The sequence below is a fragment of the Choloepus didactylus genome, chromosome 13 (assembly GCF_015220235.1).
Source record: "Choloepus didactylus isolate mChoDid1 chromosome 13, mChoDid1.pri, whole genome shotgun sequence".
NCBI lineage: Eukaryota > Metazoa > Chordata > Mammalia > Pilosa > Megalonychidae > Choloepus > Choloepus didactylus.
In genome coordinates, this window is record NC_051319.1 from 82,743,974 (window position 1) to 82,763,615 (window position 19,642).

At 39.2% G+C, this 19,642-nt stretch overlaps 2 protein-coding genes across 5 annotated transcripts in view; one reads left to right on the top strand and one right to left on the bottom strand.

The window, feature by feature from the left end:
• Window positions 1-19,642, top strand: part of CTNNA1 (catenin alpha 1) — a 215,254-nt gene that overhangs the window by 108,701 nt on the left and 86,911 nt on the right. The window lies entirely within an intron of this gene.
• LRRTM2 (leucine rich repeat transmembrane neuronal 2) lies at window positions 5,531-12,082 on the bottom strand. 3 transcript variants are annotated; one of them, XM_037800820.1, is made up of 3 exons: window positions 11,670-12,082; window positions 10,067-11,328; window positions 5,531-5,754 (listed from the first exon to the last, which is right to left on the bottom strand). In XM_037800820.1, exons 1-3 carry the CDS (start codon window positions 11,671-11,673, stop codon window positions 5,731-5,733), a joined length of 1,290 nt encoding a protein of 429 aa, XP_037656748.1. In that variant the 5' UTR covers window positions 11,674-12,082; the 3' UTR covers window positions 5,531-5,730. The 3 variants fall into 3 exon arrangements, with proteins under 3 accessions (XP_037656748.1, XP_037656747.1, XP_037656749.1); XM_037800821.1 differs by lacking the exon at window positions 5,531-5,754 and adding an exon at window positions 9,888-10,011 and having other exon boundaries at window positions 10,470-11,328; XM_037800819.1 differs by lacking the exon at window positions 5,531-5,754 and having other exon boundaries at window positions 6,015-11,328.

The following is a 19,642-nucleotide window of genomic DNA, read 5'->3' on the forward strand; positions in this document are numbered from 1 at the left end:
GATAACTTCTAAATTTATATTTCCAGCCATGACCTTTCCCCTTGACTCCAGACTTATATATCCAATTTCCTACTTGTCATCTTCACTTGCATAGCTAATAACATCCCAATTCTAACAAGTCTAAAACTGAATCTTAATATTTCCCTTTACCGCATCCTTCCCTTCCCAATCTGTTCCATCCATAGCCTTCTTAATCTCAGTTGAGATCAGATCTTGGAATTCAATTAGTTAAAATGCTAGTTAGGGGAAAATATATTTGCTTAATAATATTTGTTATAATTTAGGGTAATATATTTGGTGGGAATGTCAAGTAGATTTTAGATAAAACCTTTAGAGTTCATCCTGTTCTTTACAGTCTATCTGTGATTCATTTCACATCTAAATGTAAGTGAACACAAGCTGGGCGTCTAGTGATGATATTGCTTATGTACTGTTATATCTTCTGACACTTCAGGAATACTGCATCAAAAAGAAGAAAATTTCTGACCACCTGCTGTTAGGTTTTCAGGTAGAGTGATAGATAAATCTTAGACTGGCAGTTTTAACACAATAATAAAATGTGCTCTAGTTGTTGGAATCAACATCCAGTGTCAGGGAGCAGTTTTACACACACTGACCTGAGGGACTGTCAGGGGACTAGAGGGAGATGTGGTGACTGTGGCACTGCCCCATTCACCTGTGGGAGTGCATTGAGGATGGTAGATTCTTTTTCCTTTCTTCCTCACTGCCATTTTTTTCCTGTTAAATTTCAAAGAAAGTAGAGAGGTTGGAGTAGCACTGTCAGGGTCACTCCTGACCAAAGTCTCTGTGTGAACCACATGTGGCAGTCCTCACATGGAATAGTTAGTTACTAGTGCCTGTTGTTCATGTCTTTTTTCCTATTTGGAGCAGAAACTTGGCAAGACATATGGTCATGTGAAAGTTCAACATTTTTTTGGCCAGTTTTATGGAATCCCGACAAGACTGGAATGAAATGTTAGCTTATGGATGAGGGAAGTAAGGATTACTACCTATTATTATCCCAAGTCATACTTTCCAAAATTTTCACAACAGGTCCTCTGTGCCCCAAAATACATTCCCTACCCCTAAACAAAATCAGCAAAATAACTATGTTAAGGGTGTAAAGGGCATTGGGGATTTTATTTGGTCAGAGAGCTGGAGTCAAGTGCTAATTATTAACAAAAATGGTACTTTTTAAATGTCTGACATTCTTGGGCTTTTGAAAGTGAGAGAAAGTGAATAAATATTATTTTGTACTTGAATTTACAAAAAGGGAAGAGTAGACTAAGAAGACTGCTCAGATGAGTGAATGTGCTTCTAACAGCATATCCCAAATTGTATGGATCACTTTGCAGGCTCTCAGTATTTTGGAGTTGGGAAGTAATGTTTAAATTATATAGGCATTTTTGGAAAGGTGAGTGCTCAGCAGTGGATATGGTATAGCAGAATTGTTTCTTCTCAGTAAGGTGGTTTTCTTTGGAATTTGGGGACAATAGGAGAAGCAGGTTATTTGAAAAGCTTGTTTGTGTGCTGGGTAATGAGGAAAGAGAGCAAGCCCAGGATAAAGAATATGGAAAAGTTGCAGGTGAGGAAGAGATAAAAGTGGCTTTCCTTGTTGGATAAACTGAAGCATGATCTTAGAAAGACAATGCCAAGAAATAAGTTCTTTACTTAAAAAATGTGGGCCACAAACTTGGGAACTTCTGATAAGATTGGATGTATATATTTCAGACAGGTTACTTCTGAGGAAGTTTTATATTTAATAGAGATTTTGGTAATTATGAAGGCTCACTATCCAGTTATCACAAAGTATACCCTCCTATGTGCACTAGACTGACAGATTATCCTTATTTCCTCATTTTTAAATTCTTTTACATCGCCTGCCCCAAAATAATTCAGGCAGAGCTGCCTAGGAGCCAAATCTGCTACAATTGGATGGGCTGCTTCCTAAATTAGATGTAGCAGACTTGCAGTACATTTTTTTTTTTTTTTTGGTAGCAAAAAATGAACATACTAATGATCTTCAATTCTCAGCCATGTATTTTGTTCTAAAATGCAATTGTCAGAAGGTGAGATATCTGAGCTTTTTTCTTGTTTCTTTTGAAAAGTATTGTCAGTTTATGGTAATTGATGGTATGTGTTGTCTTATAATTTTATTGAACAAGGAAAAGAGGCATCACTTGATTTTAAGTGACTACCTTACCCAGAAGGGATTTTGGAATTAGAGATTCTAAACTTTTAGAAATTTAGCCTTGCTCTAAATGAAACCAATAGAGCCAAACAAGAGTAATGTCATGTCTAATATTAGAATATATTTTGTTAAACTGACTACTTGAGCTCAATGTGAAATAGTGTGGTCAGTTTTATATCAATATTAGATGTAAAAAGTGTATCCAGACTGTTGAGACTTAATAAAAGTTTTGGGTAATTATCAATCTTTATTTTGAATTCTGTACATTCACTTGATAGGGGAAGAAAGTCTAGAAAGTAGGGAGTTTGGGGAAACAACACGTGGGTCTAATGTTTCTTTAAAGTTGATTACATTCTCTACTTGATGTATCTGTACCATCTAGTTCTCCACATATTGCTTTTAAAAATAGCAAATATTTACTGAGCTTTTATAGTGTGCCAGGCTATTCTCAGGCCTTTAAATGCCTTACCTGTCCCTATGGTTGTTACTGCTGTTAATTCCATTTTGGGGTTGAGGGGTGTGAGACACAATGAGGTTAAGGGGCTTGCCCCAGGGTTACAGGTCCAAGTATGGAGGAGGCCTCCTAACCACTATGTTACTTATTCCTTTTGAAATCTAGGCTGCTTTCTAATGGCTTGTAGCATGAGTTTTAAATTGTAAAGAGACAGTTAAATTTGACAACTTTCCAGACCAGTAATTGCTTCATCTTTTTAAAAGAAAAGTTCTTAATTATCATCTTAAAGATTGTTATCCAAGGAGAACATTTATGATTATCATCAGCACAACAAGAGATAATGCATGAAGTGTGCTTCTGTCCCTTCATGATGTGGTGGAAGATGTTTTTAATTTCAAACTGTACGTCTAGTCTAGAAGATGTGTAATGTAATGTAGTAGGTATTTACTGGGTGTCCCATATGTGTTGGAACACTAGTTTGGATCCCATGGATGTGATAAGGAGGAAACATGAGCTGCTCTTCCAGGAGGATACACATTCATTCCTGTTGACATCCTAGGCTCCAAGCCTTGGGTCACCTCAAATATTAGATCACCACAAAGCATGCAGCATGCTGGTGTAAGTTCTTTACCCTGCCTGTTCTCTAAAACTTCCTCCGAGACACTGTCCATTGTGTTTCTTTACTTTTCTTACAGCTGGCTTCATTTTACAAGTAGTTCACAGATTTTTGCACTTAAGTATCTCCCCAAATAAACCCATGTTTTCCCTTTCATCAGATAAAAGCTGTTGATCCTGTTCTTTGCCTTGGTCACTGAACAATCAAGGCCACGTTGGTGTATATGTGAAATAACTATTTCATCACTCTCAGTGCTCTCTAACCCTTTTTTATGGTGAGTTATCTGGTGAAAATTTCTCTGGACTCACACACAATATCTTATTATAATTTTAAGAGGATACATATCCTGGATCCTTGGTATTAAGGATCCCTGCTGTTGATCTTTTTATACCCTCATTTTAACTATTCAGTATGTATGAATGTATTATTCCAAGTTTCCTTGACTCCTTAGAAATAGGTTATATGTAAAGGAGAGATACCTTGTTTTCAGAGGTTTGGGGTACTGAGTTGTTGCCTTCCCTGTGTTTGGCAGCTAGGTCATGGCAAATGCTTTTGTTCATCACAAGAGGAACTTTTTTAGCTCTTATAATAATGAAACAAACAGGTGGGCTAATATCAGTGGCTGTGGAATTTTTGTCTGGTGATTTCCAGGAAATGTAACCTAGAGATTATGTAAAACTTTTTTGGTGGGGGGTGGGGTGGGGGTTACAAATACCAGGGCCAAAGATGGAGTTCTTGTGCTTGAAACACGATTCAGTAAAGTTAATGCTTAACCATGACATTCTTACATCTCTTCCCAGTGGATCTAGGTAAAGTCTCTTGAAGAAAATTGTAAAAATACTTTGGGAGTTGTCTCTGGGGCTACAGTTTTAAAATCTGGTTTCCCAAGTGAGGGATGAGCCTCTGTGGATGAGGAGAGTGCTGATGACTCTTCTCTCTCTGGGTGGGAGTGGGCCTTGCCCTCTGTGGTCAGGGCTGTTGTTCCCAGGCGCGCCTTCCTGCTGATTTCCAGCAGGGATTCCCGAGTTGAAGGCCACGGGTGGATAACCTTTGTCTCTAGCCTCCATGCATAACAGGATGGGCTGTTTGGTTTGTGGGCTTTCCAGAATAGGGTTCCTCATTGTCCTTTGGAGATTTCTTGCTCTTAAATATCTCCTTCAGATAGGGGAAAGAGGGTCAAGGTTCTGTCCCCTAAGAGTCTTCCCGAAACATTGGCTAATGAGGAGGAAGATGAAACTAAGGAGAGATGTTTGGAATAGCTGTGATTTCTTTCCCTTTTCTCTTTGTAAAAGAAAACTTGTAGTACATTTTGCCTCTGTAAGGGAGACTTGAGTACCCAGCTGGTTAGATATATTTAAAGAAAAAAAGAAAAAAATCTCTTTAAGCAGGCCTTGAAGAAATCTATTATAAATTTGAGTGGGAACCTGAGAATGCCATGGCATACAGGCAAAATTAATTAAAATAACTGATAAAGAAATCAGGTGTAACTTTGTATAGGATTCTCAAGATTAAAATGCTCGAAGAATTGTTTGTTAATAATAACTCTGCTTTTTAACTCCATGAAATGTAGGAAATAGTTCCTTTTGTGCAATTTGAAACCACTATCACCTATGCCCTCGAGTGCATACTGCACAAGTTTGACAGTAAAATTGTGTATTCTGCTTCCTGCCTGTGCCCTAGTTACTGCTGAGATAACAGGCATGCCAGCTCCATTTCTCTGTTAGCCTTTCTAATCCCAGCATCACTGGACACTGGGGAGAGGGGTAACCTTACTTATTCCCACCTGTCTGGTCCTGCGACACTGCTGCAGGGCAGGGAGGGTCCTGGCAAGTCTGGCAGACTCCAGGCAGTCAACTTGTTGAGGCCAGGGCAATTTCTGACCCCAGCACCACCCAGCATATTGTCCTGAGGGTGTTTATCTGTGTCAAGCAAGGGAAGCTAGTTAAAAATTTTCCCTTCCTTTCCCCTGTCCATACTTAGTGAGCTGGTGTCTGGGGTGGGTCACCTGTGGGTTCTAGTGGTCCCAGCATGGTCAACACCTCTGGACCTCCTGATTGCACCAATCCACCTCAACTGACCCTGGAGGCAGAGGCACATTGCTCTTTACTAGATACAGGCAATTGGGTGCCTTTTAGAAGCTCCCCAGGCTGTGGTGGCAGTCCATGGGTGGGGAGGGGCAGAGCACCCACCCTGGGCCCTGTGAGCTTCACAGATAGCCATTTTGTCCACTTGCTGAGGCTTGTGACAGGACAACTTCTTATTGCATGGCTGTTTTTTATTGGCAAGATGGCTTTTTAGCACCCCACCCCACCCCCACTTTCTTCTTAACTAGTTTTGCCTCTCTGAATGAAGACAAGGTGATTTCGCTGCCCTTTTTTCAGCTTTTACCTTTGGTATTCTACAGGAACATGGTACAAAATAACTAATCATTTAAGGTTTCTATATCTTTCACCAATGGCTTTTCAAGTTTCACATGTCAGAATGATAGGATACCTAGGAAAAGTTAAAAAAAAAAAAGGCATTCACTTTTTACAGTATACACTATTTTAATAACAAAACTTTTCTGTACACTGCACTTTATGTTACCCTTCTCCCCCCCACCCCAAAGCCCCTATATAATAGTATTTTCTTCCCACCCTCAACCCACCTGCTGACCTCCCACTAAAAAAAAAAATGGCCCTTGAAGGTGATTGAACACAATGTTTGGACTGTATGCTCTGAATCTCCAGTCTCAGTGTTGATGGGAAGGTTCGCCAAACATTCCATATCAGACTTTTTCTTTTTTTTTTTTTATCACTGAGGAAGAAAAGGTTAATTGAAAGAGTAGCAGAAGTTTTCATATGTTTATATGTTTGCAGTATGAAAGATTGAACAGTCATTTTCTATTTGTTTTTGGCCTTATTCAAGTACTATGAGTTTGCCCCAGGTTAAGTAGAGAAACATTTATCTATGGATGGCCCTATTGCCTTTATCTTTGTCTTTTTCTGGCTGAAGGACTTTAACCAAAAAGATAGCAAAAGCATGTCCCCAAACAAACTTCAGAGACAGGGTTATCACTGAATTGCTCTGTGAGGAAAATGATCATGTAAGTCAGCTGCTAAAAATATTCTTTAAAAAATTTCATACTGATATCCACACTTCAGAGAGAACAGGACATTTATAACCTTTCCCCCTGATAGCTGCATGTAGGAAACATGCTTTAAGAAAATTTATCGGTTTGGATTTTAGGATTCAGACTTAGTGCTACACAGAGCTCATTTTTATTGGAAAGATGGAGTCTAGCTCTTAGTGACTAGCATTGGAATAAGCAGATGGGTTTTAATAATTAGTGGAGTTGGGAAGTTCAATCAATTCCATTCATTGAATTGGTACAGAAATTAACTTAGGCACATTAAGAAATTACATGTGTTAGTGCAGAATTTTGGCTAAAAAATTTAGTATCGTGCTTTTAGTTGTTGGCAGTGGGTATTCTCAGAGTTGTATATGGATTTGTATTACCAGCCCACTCTTTGCAGAAAGGTGATTGAAATCCCAGGCAAGCTACAGAAAGGAATATAAACAATTCCGAACTAGCTCTTGGTTACTACGTGGGTACAGTATTGTAGCCCTCTTTAGCTTTCCTTTTTCCAGAGAGATTTAATTATTTCTCTAGTTCTTGGTTAAGGGTCATCTCCCCCAACCTTAAAAATGAAAGGGGGAAAAATGGGTGTGGGGAAAGAGGATAAAACCCGTCAAAAAAAACAAAAGCTCTAACATTGTGTTACTAAGCTCTGCAGTGTTGCTGTGAGCTGTTCCACCCTAGCCTGTTGGTAAAGAGAGCTCAGATGACTAACAGTCTCCTCTTCAAACCTGTGCTGATAGCAAAAAAAAAAAAAAAGACCAAAATTAAATGAATCCTGTCATCTATAGGTAAGAAAAAAGGGAAGTTTCCTCTCTAAATGGAATAAGAGAATACCTGTTGGCACTGTTACTCTTCTCAGAGGGCAATACCAAAAAATAGATGGAAAACAAAAATCAAATTTTTTAAATGGAAAGTGGGCCTTGGTGGCCTTGACTATGCTGTTCCCCTGAGTTACTAAACATCCTACTTTTCCAGTTTTCCAGTTTTTCCATCTACATTTACAATTTTGCCAGTTAATGGTCAATTTTAATTGACTGTAACCTTATTTTTAATGTGGGTATTTTCAGCCAATATTTCTCACTCTTCTGTTCACAGTTTGAATTAATTTTGGTTGTGGCTGAAATAATGGAAATTTCTCTTTCTCCAGTATCCTTCAGGGCTGGTGGAATCTTGTGTTCTCAGGGCACAGTTGTGTCGTGACCAAGCTATCCCCTGACAAATGGCTGTGGTTGTCTGAGAAATAATTGGTAAATTGTACCTCATGAAGCTCTCATTTGTAGGGAGCTTCTGATCTAGCTCCTCTGTGGGGAAGCAGTGAGTTGTGATCTATCTTGTAGAATCAGCACAGACAAGCCCAGGGTCTGGTTTAACAGGAGATGAAATGCGGCTCATGATCAGCTGCACTCAGCTAGGCTGAGACTTTGCCAAAGTAATCTACCAACCTTAAAAAGTTTAGAGTACATTTTAACCATAATGTGTATCTTATTTGCTTTTTTACTGAGATACATTTTCTTTGAAACATAGACACTACTCTCAATATTAAAGAAGAAAAAAGATATGATTAAATCCTATGGCTTAAACTGTAATCTTAAAATGCTTTTGATTCAGTCCTGGGAAGAAAATATGCCTTGAATGACGAATATTGTTAATAGTCATGTGAAGGAGAAAAACAACTTTTTTTGTGGATGTGGTAGTGGTTTTCTATAATGATTTATGCTTTTTTTTCCCTTCAAATAATGTGGTTGTAAAAATGCTCATCTAAAAATCAAGTGTATGTTCTGATTTCACAGTTTTTTGCTACTACATACATAGAATCTTATTTATGGAAAAATTGTAAGGGTGAATTTGTAACTTGTAGCTAAATCCCAAATACGTCATAATTTCTCCATAGAAATCCTAATTGAAGAAAATAAACACTTGTGGTTCTTCATGAAAAATGTGGCACCATTATCATTTGTGAATTATGGAATGCTTGTATTAACCCTATTGGAAAACTCCCAGCCACAAATCCTGGGGCCTTGTCCTGTTTGATTCAGATTGTATACAGTTACCCATTTGCCTCCCTCTTAGCTGCCTTTTAACTTCAGTTAGCCTGCTTCTGCAAGAGTCAGATTTTCAAAATATTTCCTTTCCTCCTTTCCCCTCCTCTCCAGTCGCCTTCAAGTTCCTGTTCTGTGGCTGCATAGGCACGTGCAGTGTTTCACCCATCGGAAGGTTCACCTCAGCAATACGTTGTTCCCTTCACCCTTACAGTGTGAATGTGTATCTTTATTAAAAGGTCCAAGTTTAGTGTGTAATAATTTATGGAAGCGATTTTTTTCATGGTTCCTTTATAATCTAACAAGAATCAGTGTTATGCCTGTTTCTAGCCAGTTATTTCTGATTTGACTCTCTGAGGTTTGAAGATCAGGAAAAGGCAGAAGAAAGGTTTAAATCCGTTTGTCAAGGCATCTTTGATCATGACTATGTGTGTGTGCTTTCAAGCTGGAGGAAACATGTTATAGGATTGTTAAATTGACAATCCTTTTTCTTCTCTTAAATAATTTTTTCATATTTAAATGTAAATATAGGCTTTAGTAAATTAATTCGCAAAATGGCAGTTAGTGCTAGTTTAAAATAATTGTCTAAATGCCGCAAAAACCAACATGTATATTATAAGTCAAACTAGAGATGTATGATAAGAAATCAGTGTAATTATTTAGTATTGATTCATTGTAATGAGACCTTTTCACAGTCACTTGGAGTCATTGGTTAAATACATTAAAGTCACTCAGCTTATTAGAATTACATAAAGGGTTCTGATTTCATGATGGGAACTTTGATAATATCTAGGCAAAAAACTCTGGAAGAGTGTTTAATATTTACCAGTCTTCAGCAGAGATGAAATTTTACCTCCTATACTGGCAGTAGATTATAGATTTGAGTTAATAACAAATTATCATACAAGAGAGCTTTGCTAAGTTTCCTTTTAAGCAGCAAGCCATTTGTGGTATGTGGGATGGAGAGCAAAGATCAAACAAGTATTGATCCCTATCTTTTTCTAACTGGTAGCTTCTTAACAAACTGCTTTCAGTAGAAAAAATAGCATATGGAGACCTTAGTGTAAATGTTTACACATGATAGTATATAATTACATAGATAATTACAGTCTTATTTTGAAGTGAGCATTTTAAGACTTTTCAACAGGAGTGCAAATTAATGTGAGCATTGCCTCATTTAACACTTAAAATATGGTTTTGTTAAAAAATTAAAAATACTTCAACACTTCAAAAACTAAGTCTCCACTTGTTTTGGAAAATTAGGCTTAATGTCACCATTGGTAAAAATTAGATATGTATTTAGCCCCTACTATGTAAAATAGGTTACTTATCTGATGTGATTTTTGATGATGGGTAGATATTATACTTCACATTCTTTATATGGCAGCTGCTGACACTTGCACTGTCCATAACCGTTAATGATGATGAAGGGTCCTTCATGGGTGGGTTCATATTCATTATACGGTCCTTGGTCTGACATGTTTGACATATGGAGTCGTGTTTGGGATCGGAGCTGCCTGTGGTTCTGAATCATTGAGCACTGCCTAATTCTTCTTAAAGTGGGAGGGCAGCACTTCCTGGAGATGAACACTATAAAAATAATAAAAAAGAAAGAAAACAATAAAGCCATTGTTCCTGTAATTACCCGCTGAGTGAAGATGGCATTGTCTGGTTCGGGAAAATGTTCCTCAGTAGTAACTGCTATGCCTGCAGTAGTTGGGATTTCTTTGTCTCCCACATGGTAACTTGATGAGCTTATTCTTTTTGTATATTCAGTGGTTGGATCTCTGTAAGTTGTAGCCATGGCAGTGACAGTGGTTGATAAATTCCAGCAGAGCTGAAACCCATGGACTGCATCTAGAATATCCTCTCCTTGGGTGTGGTCAGGGCTGTGACATAGGATGGAATGCTCCCACCGACCTTGGAAACTGCCCAGCCAGGAGGCCAAAGCACATATTTGGGGGCTGCATTCCCACAGATTGCCAGAAAGGCCAATGGTCTTGAGGGATCTCAGGGAGTTTAAGATCTTGGAATCAAGGCTACTTAACTTGTTATTATCCATGAGGAGTATTTTAAGATTAGGCATCGTTTCAAACACTGTCAAATCAATGGCTTTGATTTCATTTCCAGTCAGGTCTAGCTTTTCTAAAGTGCCCCAGGTCCACTCCATCCCACATGTCAAATTGCTAATTTTGTTCCATTGTAAGAAGAGCGTGTGCAGACTGCTTAGCCGTAGGAAATGAGCAAAATTAATCTTCGTCAGCTGGTTGTGCTCTAAGTGAAGCTCTCTCAGTTTGATTAATCCTGCAAATCCATTGCGAGCCAAACTTCGCAAACGATTTGTGCTCAAATCCAGAAACTCGAGACTACGACAGTCCCAGAACAAGCGTACTGGAATAGTCCGCAGGGAGTTGGACCTTAAATGCAAGGTCTGCAGCTTCCGAAGACCATAGAAAAGCTCTGGATGCAGAGATGACAGCTGATTAAAAGACAGGTCCAAGTTTTGCAGATTGATCAGTTGGGTAAAAGTTGTGTTTGGCAAGTAAAATATTTTGTTGGAACTCAAGATCAATTCCTTAAGTTTATACAGTCCTTGAAAAGCATCTTCTTTTATTGTTGAAATTTGATTGTGGTCTAAGTGGAGCCAGGTAAGTTGACTGAAGCTGGCAAATTGATCCCTTTCGAGCTCTGCGATGTGATTGTGCCTCAGGGACAGGCCCATGGAGCCCTTGTCTGTGGCGTTTGGCACCGAGTGGAAGCCCTGAGAGTCACAGTAGAAGAGCAGCTTCTCGCAGCGGCATTTGGGTGGACACGCCATACCCAGGGCAGGCAGCATTTTTAACACCATACTCATTGCATATATTGCTGCCAGCATAGGGGCCCCTAATGGCCACTTGAAATGTAAGCCTGCAGAATATAATTTAAAGAAATAAGAAGATAGGATGTTTTTCAGCAGATCATATGGCTATTTTAAAAATGAAATAACATTATAGCAAAAGATTTCACTGCATATAATTATTTTTCATCTGCTGCAGAAAAACTAACCTTGTTAGTATGACTGGAACAAAACTTAAATCATTTTAAAAGAAGATAAACATGTCCCTGTCATCAGCAGTACATGCTTTTATCTAAAGCTCAAAATCCAGAAATGTGACAATGATTTCACTCTTAAAATGTGATTCCAGTGGCTCATTTTAAAAGCGTGATTCCTTGCTGACTGTACAGGACATATAAATGCATGGACTTACCCATTCTTCTGAGCACATTGGAGGCTGCATTCAGTCGCGGTTCTTAGACTCAACGCAGTGAGTCTGTAAAAGGCTCTAACATGCAGGAGCCTTTGACCAGTTTCCTGTTTTCTGTGTCCCAGTCTTTCCGAGTAAAATTGAATCCACCAGGGAGAGTTGTTCGTTTTTTTCCTTAGGATATTCCTATGGAAAGCATTGGCTTCATTTACCGTGACTGATCTGGTCCCCTAAATCAGTTTTGAATAGGAGTTATTAATTTTTTCCTTCTCTGACTGCTCAGCTGGTTAATCAAAGCTTCAGGCTTTCCTTTCCGCAGCTGTTAATTCTCTCGGTCTTAACTTGTTGATGGCAGATGGGCGGCTTGTTGCAGAGAAGAGCTCCTGGAGCAGCATGAGTGCATTTACTGAAAAGCTTTTCCGAGAAACGGCACAAGAATGGATTTGCTTATGTGCTGCGACCACACAGAACTGTATATAGGCTGACGTCACCGGGTGACGTGTCTTTTGTTTGGGTTTTCCAGAAGCTTTACTGTTATAAAGCACCGTGCTTTGTAACAGTATCGGGGTTGTTGCAAGACCCCCTGATTACAATAAAGCAAGAAAGAAGAACTCCTGACATAAAATGTGGTATTCCTTCAGTGTAGGAAGCAGCATTGAGGTTGTAATAAAGGCTGCATTCAAGAAGACCCGTCTGAACAGTGAGTTGGGTTAGCAGAGTGATGATTTTTAATGCTTGCAAGAGCCTGTGTTAGGCTGTCGATCCTGCGCAGAGAGAGATCATCTAAATGGGCAGGAGCCTGCACGATTCATGAAGTGCTGATTTAACTGCAGCCTATGCAAGGTAGTACCTGCTGCTCTGGTAGTTTGGAAAGCTGCTCAATTGCCTTGTCATGCTTAGGTTAAAATAGAAGTATGACTTGATTTGCTTTAGAAGATTGATTTGCTTTGCATGTGTTGGTAAACTCGTTAAGTGGGATTGGCCTCTTTTGTCACTAGGAGCTTAACATCATAAAACAAGAATAAAGGATGCTCCCCCACCCCCCTCACCCCACCCCAAAGAAAGAGCTTGCAAAACAAAGCCTTTGGTTATTTTACTCTGAGACTTTCAGGGGGACTTCTAAAAAGACTTTTTCTCTGTCCTATTTTATATCAATGTTTTATCACCATGCTGATTGAAAAATAATGCTAAGTTGATCTTTGACTTTCTACTAAGAGAAAGGTTGATGCAGTTGTTTTAATACTGCATGTTCTAAGGGTAAGTGGAACAGAAATGATTTAGTACAGGAGATACCGTGTGACTGGATTTTGACACAGTCCCTTGTATTCTCTTCAAACTCTTACCTGCACCTTCAACTGAAAGCCTCAGCTGGTGCTGGGATTGGGGAATTGTTGCATTCAAGTAACAGAGCATTTGCACACTTAATAGTTCCTACTGGCATACTTAAGAACTACTTTGAGTCTCATACTAACTGTGGTTGGCATCTTTAGTGAATACCGGGAGGTCTCTCATATTTTTGAGTAGATTTTTGCTTTGGCTGTTTTTACTTTACCTAACTCTATCTTCTCCATGTTGAATAGTGTCATCGCTTTTCAGACCTTGGTTATGAATGCAGAGCCCCATGTTTAATGATGTATAAATGTGAAAGACATTTCTAGCATGAGTCAGTGTCACACTTTTAGGCTAGTGAAGGTAAGGCCTTTGCCTTTTTGATTTGACCCTACATATCAGTTTCTCCCATACTATTGGCATTTCTCCTCAGCAGGTCTTGTTTCAGATCTGAAGGCAGAAATCTCAAAAATACCCTTTCCTTGTGTGAAACAAGAACATCATTGGACTGATGGCCTCTGAGGGTTCATCCCATTAGGCGAATCTAAGAAGTCATTGTCTTAAAAGGTATAATTTCTGTGTTGGAGTGTGATATTGGAGTGAGGACTAGGAGATACAAGGTCTCTTCCTCGGGACTCTGTTTAAAAGTGCTGTGAACTGCAGACGTGCAGGTATGTCCGTTTGGGTTCTCCCAGAAGTAGACCCTCAGATGAGATTTAAAGTGCAAGAATTTTATTGGGGGAAATGTCTCAGAAAAATGAAAGTAGGGAGAAAGAAGCAAGAGTAGGCTGGGAAAGCTTCAGACCAGAAGGCAAGTTGACACTTGTGAGAGGGAAAGAAAGAAGATTGGGAAGACAGAGTCTCATAATGCAGTGCAGTTTCCGCCAGGCTGAAGGGACGTTCCCAAGCCTTAGTTGCCTGTTAGAGGAATCTTGTCTTCACTGGTTCTCCCACTGTGTTCCTGCTGGTTGGCAAGGAAAGAAGGTTGATGTGTTCTGTTTTAGACCCCAAGAATGCCACTACCCCACTGACATAGATTCTTTCCATAGTCTCTAGAGGCTAAGAGGTCTTAACCTGGGACCACAGACAGACGTAAAACTTTGTTGCTTGTGCATGTTTCTGTGGACAAGGTCTATAGGTTTAATCAGATTCTTACAGGGTCTGGGACTCAAGATTTCAGAACCATTGTTCTACAGGAAGTTTTCCCTAAAAGTCCCAAGGAGGGGTGTCTCTCTCTCTTTATTTTTTTTAAACAGTTGCCGTATGCACTAATAATGACATTCATATCTGCCAAGCTCTAGCTCTGAGTTTCAGGTGTCATACAGATACCCAGTGTTCCAGAGACGAATCAGGGATTAGCATCTTAGAGTTTGGAGATAGCCATTACAAAGGGGTGGTCTCTTTTAAGTATTTTTTTTTTTTTAAAGGAAACAAAGCCTTTGAAATATAGTCAATGCATTATTGAAGTCAACCACTGTCTGATGTGAAAAACCTTGGCCATTCAGGAGTTGGATTAAGTTCTTCCCTCAAGTAATGACTTTAGTTCCATGTGGAGAAAAGTCTTTGAGTCAATTGGCTTAGAGCAACCATGATTAGGAATGAGCTGTATGTGCAAGTTTAGAAGGAAAAGGATCTCCTTCCGCCTTGGATTCTTGGTTCCATTCTGCTCTCTAGTCTGTTTGGCCTACCTCTTATACACTAACAGTTAGAAACTATTTAAATTATAGTATCCCAGAACTATTACAACAGATTTGTAGGCAAGGAAAATAGCCCAGAGAAGCACAGATGCAATTGAGAGTAATTGTTTTTTGATGCATCTGGAGAAGTAAGCAGTAATGTGTGCTGTATCCACCATACCCAAAGAGCCCCAGCTCATTCCAGGGCACCAACCCCTTTCTCACCTCACTCTTTTTTTTTTTTCCCTCCCTTCCTCTTAAACTTTTTATTTTGAAATAATTTCAAACTTATAGGAGGTTGCAAAAATAATACAAAACTCATAGAATACTCAAATATAACCTTCCTCTCCAGATATACAGATTGACCAATTTTAACATTTTGCCACATCATTCTGTATCATTCTGTCCAACTGTCAATCTATCCATCCATCCATCCGTCTGTCTATCTATCTATCTATCTATGTATCTTCTAAACATTTGGGAGTAGGTTTTATATATTGTAGTCCTTGAACGCATAATGCTTTCATGCACATTTCTTAAGAACAAGGATATTCACTTATATAGCCATTTTAAGTACAGTTATCAACAGTTTAACACTGATATAAAGCTTATAGTCTGTATTCCAATATATACCTTTAAGTTCAAAAAGTATAGCCTATAAGAGTCTCCCCGAGTGCCTCTTTGTTGCTCAGATGTGCCCCCCCCCCCCAACTAAGCCATGTCAGCAGGTGAACTCACTGCCCTCCCCACTACAGGGGACCTCACTCCCAGGGATGTAAATCTCCCTGGCAACGCAGGATATGACTCCAAGGGATGAATCTGGACCAGACATTTTGGGATTGAGAATATCTTCTTGACCAAAAGGGGGATACGAAATGAAACAAAATAAAGTTTCAGTGGCTGAGAGATTCCAAATGGAGTCGAGAGGTCACTCTGGTGGACATTCTTACACACTATATAGATAACCCCTCTTCATTTTAATTTATTGGAATAGCTAGAAGTAAATACCTGAAACTGTCAAACTCCAACCCAGTAGCCTGGACTCTTGAAGATGATTGTATAACAGTGTAGCTTACAAGGGTGACAGTGTGATTATGAAAACCTTGTGGATCGCACTCCCTTTATCTAGTGTATGAATGGATGAGTAGAAAAACGGGGACAAAAACTGAATGAAAAATAGGGTGGGATGGGGGGATGGTTTGGGTGTTCTTTTTTACTTTTATTTTTTATACTTATTCTGACTCTTTCTGGTATAAGGAAAATGTTCAAAAATAGATTGGGGTGATGAATGCATGACTATATGATGGTACTGTGAACAGTTGGTTGTACACTATGGATGATTGTACGGTATCTGAATATATTTCAATAAAATTGAATTTAATTAAAAAAAAACATATATAGGCTGTGGGACCAAAGAAGACATGGTGTTTGCCTTAAAACTGGTTAGAATATGCCATTCCGATTAATGGAATTTTGTATCATTTTTTGATCTTTATCTTTCTTTAGCTAAAAGGGCTTAATGAAGCTTTTGTTCTTTCTGAATGAAATTTTTTCTTGGTTTTATTTTAAAGCAGCTTTATCCTGTATATATATGCCTTTGACTTAATTAAAGTAGCAACACTACTTCTGGAAGCTACTATCCATATCATCTCTTTCATTCTTCTCTGCTTTAGATTTTAAGCAAAGCCAGAGGAAGAAGTAAAATCTTACTTGTCTCTCCTCCTCTCTATAAATGGTTTTAAGCAAATTAAGTGAGTCAAGTGGCAGGCCTTAGGTAACTATGGTTGTCTGCATTCCTCTACACCAGAGTTCACATTTATATAAGTTACTGATTAGGGAGAAATACCTCCCCACTTTCCATACACACACTTGAAGAAGCAGATGTACAATTACATACATGGAATTTTCCATTCTTGTAGTAGAGAGGTAGCTTGATATTTTGCTTTATGCTAAAAGGCCAACTGTTTCTTAACTAGTCATGTCTAACTCCAAAAATTTTAAAATCCTGATACTAGATGTGTTGCAGAGGGGTGCCCTAGAGAAGTCTTTATCCAGAGGATGGGAAATTATGATAAATATTTAGAGTTGTTCACTGCTTGCAAACATGTAAGTATTTGGAGGCAAATACATGACAGTTGTTTTAAATTTTTGATTCACTATTCCAAAAAAAAAAAAAAAAAAGGAATAAGAATCACTGGGATTGGCTTTGAACATTGGTCAGTTTGTCATCTTCCCAAAAAAACAGAATCTATCAGACAGAGGCAAGCAGAATATGTAAGGATTGATGGCTTCTCCTATCTATTATGTTGGAGACTAGCTAAAGAGTAGTTGATAGTCCCAGCTAGAGCCAGAGGATCTAAGAATATGCAGAATTCTAGGCTCCTTGGAGTCTTGTAGCCACTGTCAAGTGTAAATATGTTTCTATGTCCCTGACAATCTCTCCTTTCAAAAGCCTTTAAAAGTATACTGTCCACATTAGGCTTCCAGGATCCCCAGCATTGACTAGCTCCATGTTGCCATCACTGCCCTCCCTTGACATTGATTTTTTTCTTCAGTTCAGTTTTATTAAGATACATTCACATAACCTATGTTCCAGTATGCTAATGCTGCCAGAATGCAAAATACCAGAAATGGATTGGCTTTTATAAAGGGGGGGTTATTTGGTTACACGGTTACAGTCTTAAGGCCGTAAAGTGTCCAAGGTAAATCAGCAACAATCAGGTATCTTCACTGAAGGATGGCCAGTGGCGTCCGGAAAACCTCTGGGAAGGCACTTGGCTGGCACCTGCTCCAAGTTCTGGTTTCAGAATGGTTTTCTCCCAGGACATTCCTCTCTAGGCTGCAGCTACTCTTCAAAATGTCACTCTTAGCTGCCCTGAGTCCCTGTGTCTGTGAATTCCTGTATTCGACTCCAGTGATCCAATTAACACCCACCCTGAACTGGTGGGGTAACACCTGCATGGAAATTGTCCAATCAAACATTTCACTCAGATTTGATTGAGTTGCATCACCATGAAAACACTCACTCAAAGGATTCCAGTCTAATCAACAGTAATATGTCTGCTCCCACAAGATTGCATTGAAGATAATGGCATTTTGGGGGACATAATATATCGAAACCAGCACACCTTACAGTTATCCAGTGTACAATCAGTTGTTCATAGTACCATGATAGAGTTGTGCATTCATCACCAAAATCAATTTATGAACATTTTCTTTACTCAAAAAAATACAAGTAAAGAACACTGAAAACATTCCATCCCCCCACCCCCTATTGTTCACTTAGTTTTTGTCCCCATTTTTCTACTCATCTTTCCATACACTGGATAAAGGGAGTGTGAGCCACAAGGTTTTCCCAATCACACAGTCACACCATGTAAGCTATGTAGTTATACAGTCGTCTTTAAGAATCAAGGCTACACTGGGTTGCAGTTCAACAATTTTGGGTATTTCCTTCTAGCTATTCCAATACACTAAAAACTAGAGGGATATCTATATATTGTATAAGAATAACCTCCAGAATGACCTCTCGACTCCATTTGAAATCTTTCAGCCACTGAATCTATTTTGTTTCATTTCTCTTTCCCTTTTTTTATCAAGAAGTCTTTCTCAATCCTATGATATCAGGTCTAGGCTCATCCCCAGGAGTCATATCCCAGGTTGCCAGGGAGATTTACACCCCTGGGAGTCAAGGCCCACGTTGGGGGAGGGCAGTGCATTTACCTGCTGAGTGGGCTTAGAGAGAGAGGGCACATTTGAGCAACAAAAGAGGTTCTCTGAGGGAGACTCTTAGGTACATTTATAAGTAGGCTAGCCTCTCCTTTGCAGTAATAAGCTTCATAAGAGCAAGCCCCGAGATCCAGGGCTTGGTCTTCTAAATTGGTAGTCCCCAATGCTTGTGAGAATATCAGTAGTTCCCCAGGTGGGGAAGTTTAATATTTCCAGATTTTTTCCCAGTCCCTCAGGGGAGCTTTGCAAGTACATTTTTATTCTCTGTCCAGATTACTTTGGGGTGTATCAGGGTTTCACACTAAACCTGTAAAAACCAACCAGATCTCGCTTTCTTTTCAGAGTTCCATGTAATTATGGTGTTTGAATACACTGACTGTAAAAATTAAATTATTTAGTGTGCTATAGAAAATATAGATTTTGCACCAAATAAACATATCCTCACACAGAAATTGAAGTTTTAAAACACAGTGAATATCATCCTTTACCCTTTAGTCTGATTTTGTTCCAGGGACCGACCAGGTTATACACAAAGAGCTCAGCATCTCAAAATTTGGAGATAACCATTACAATTCAGGAATAGATGTGACTGCTGTAAGGGCTTACAATCTAGGGACCTTTACAGTAAACCTTCTCCTGATAACCTGTGCTCTAAGATTCAGTTCTCAGTTATGGAGTAATTACAGTTAGTCCATATCAGTGACGTATTTTAATGTTTATCTTTTTAGTTCTGGTTTATTTCACTCAAAATGCTGTCCTCAAGATCCGTTCACTTAGTTGGATGCCTCACAACATCATTCCTTCTTGCAGCTGCGCAGTATTCTATTGTATGCATACACCACAGTTCACCATTCTGTTCCTCAGTCATTGTACCCTTAGGCTACCTCCATCCATTGCAAATTGTGAACACTGTCTGCATAAACACCAGTGTGCAGACCTCCATTCGTATCCCTGCTCTTGGGTCTTCCAAGTTTATACCCAATGATGAGGTTGCAGGACCTTATGGTGACCACATACTTAGGTTCTTGTGGAACCACCATGCAGCCCTCCACATGGGCTGCACCATTCTGCTTCCCCACCAACAGTGAATAGGTTCAGCCCTCTCTCACATCTTCTCCAGCACTTGTTTCCCTCTGTTTATTTTGACATTGATTTTTTTTTTATTCTGAAATAAATTCAAAGGTATAGGAACTGTTGCAAAAACAATACTAACCCCATACACAGAATTCCATCATACCCTGA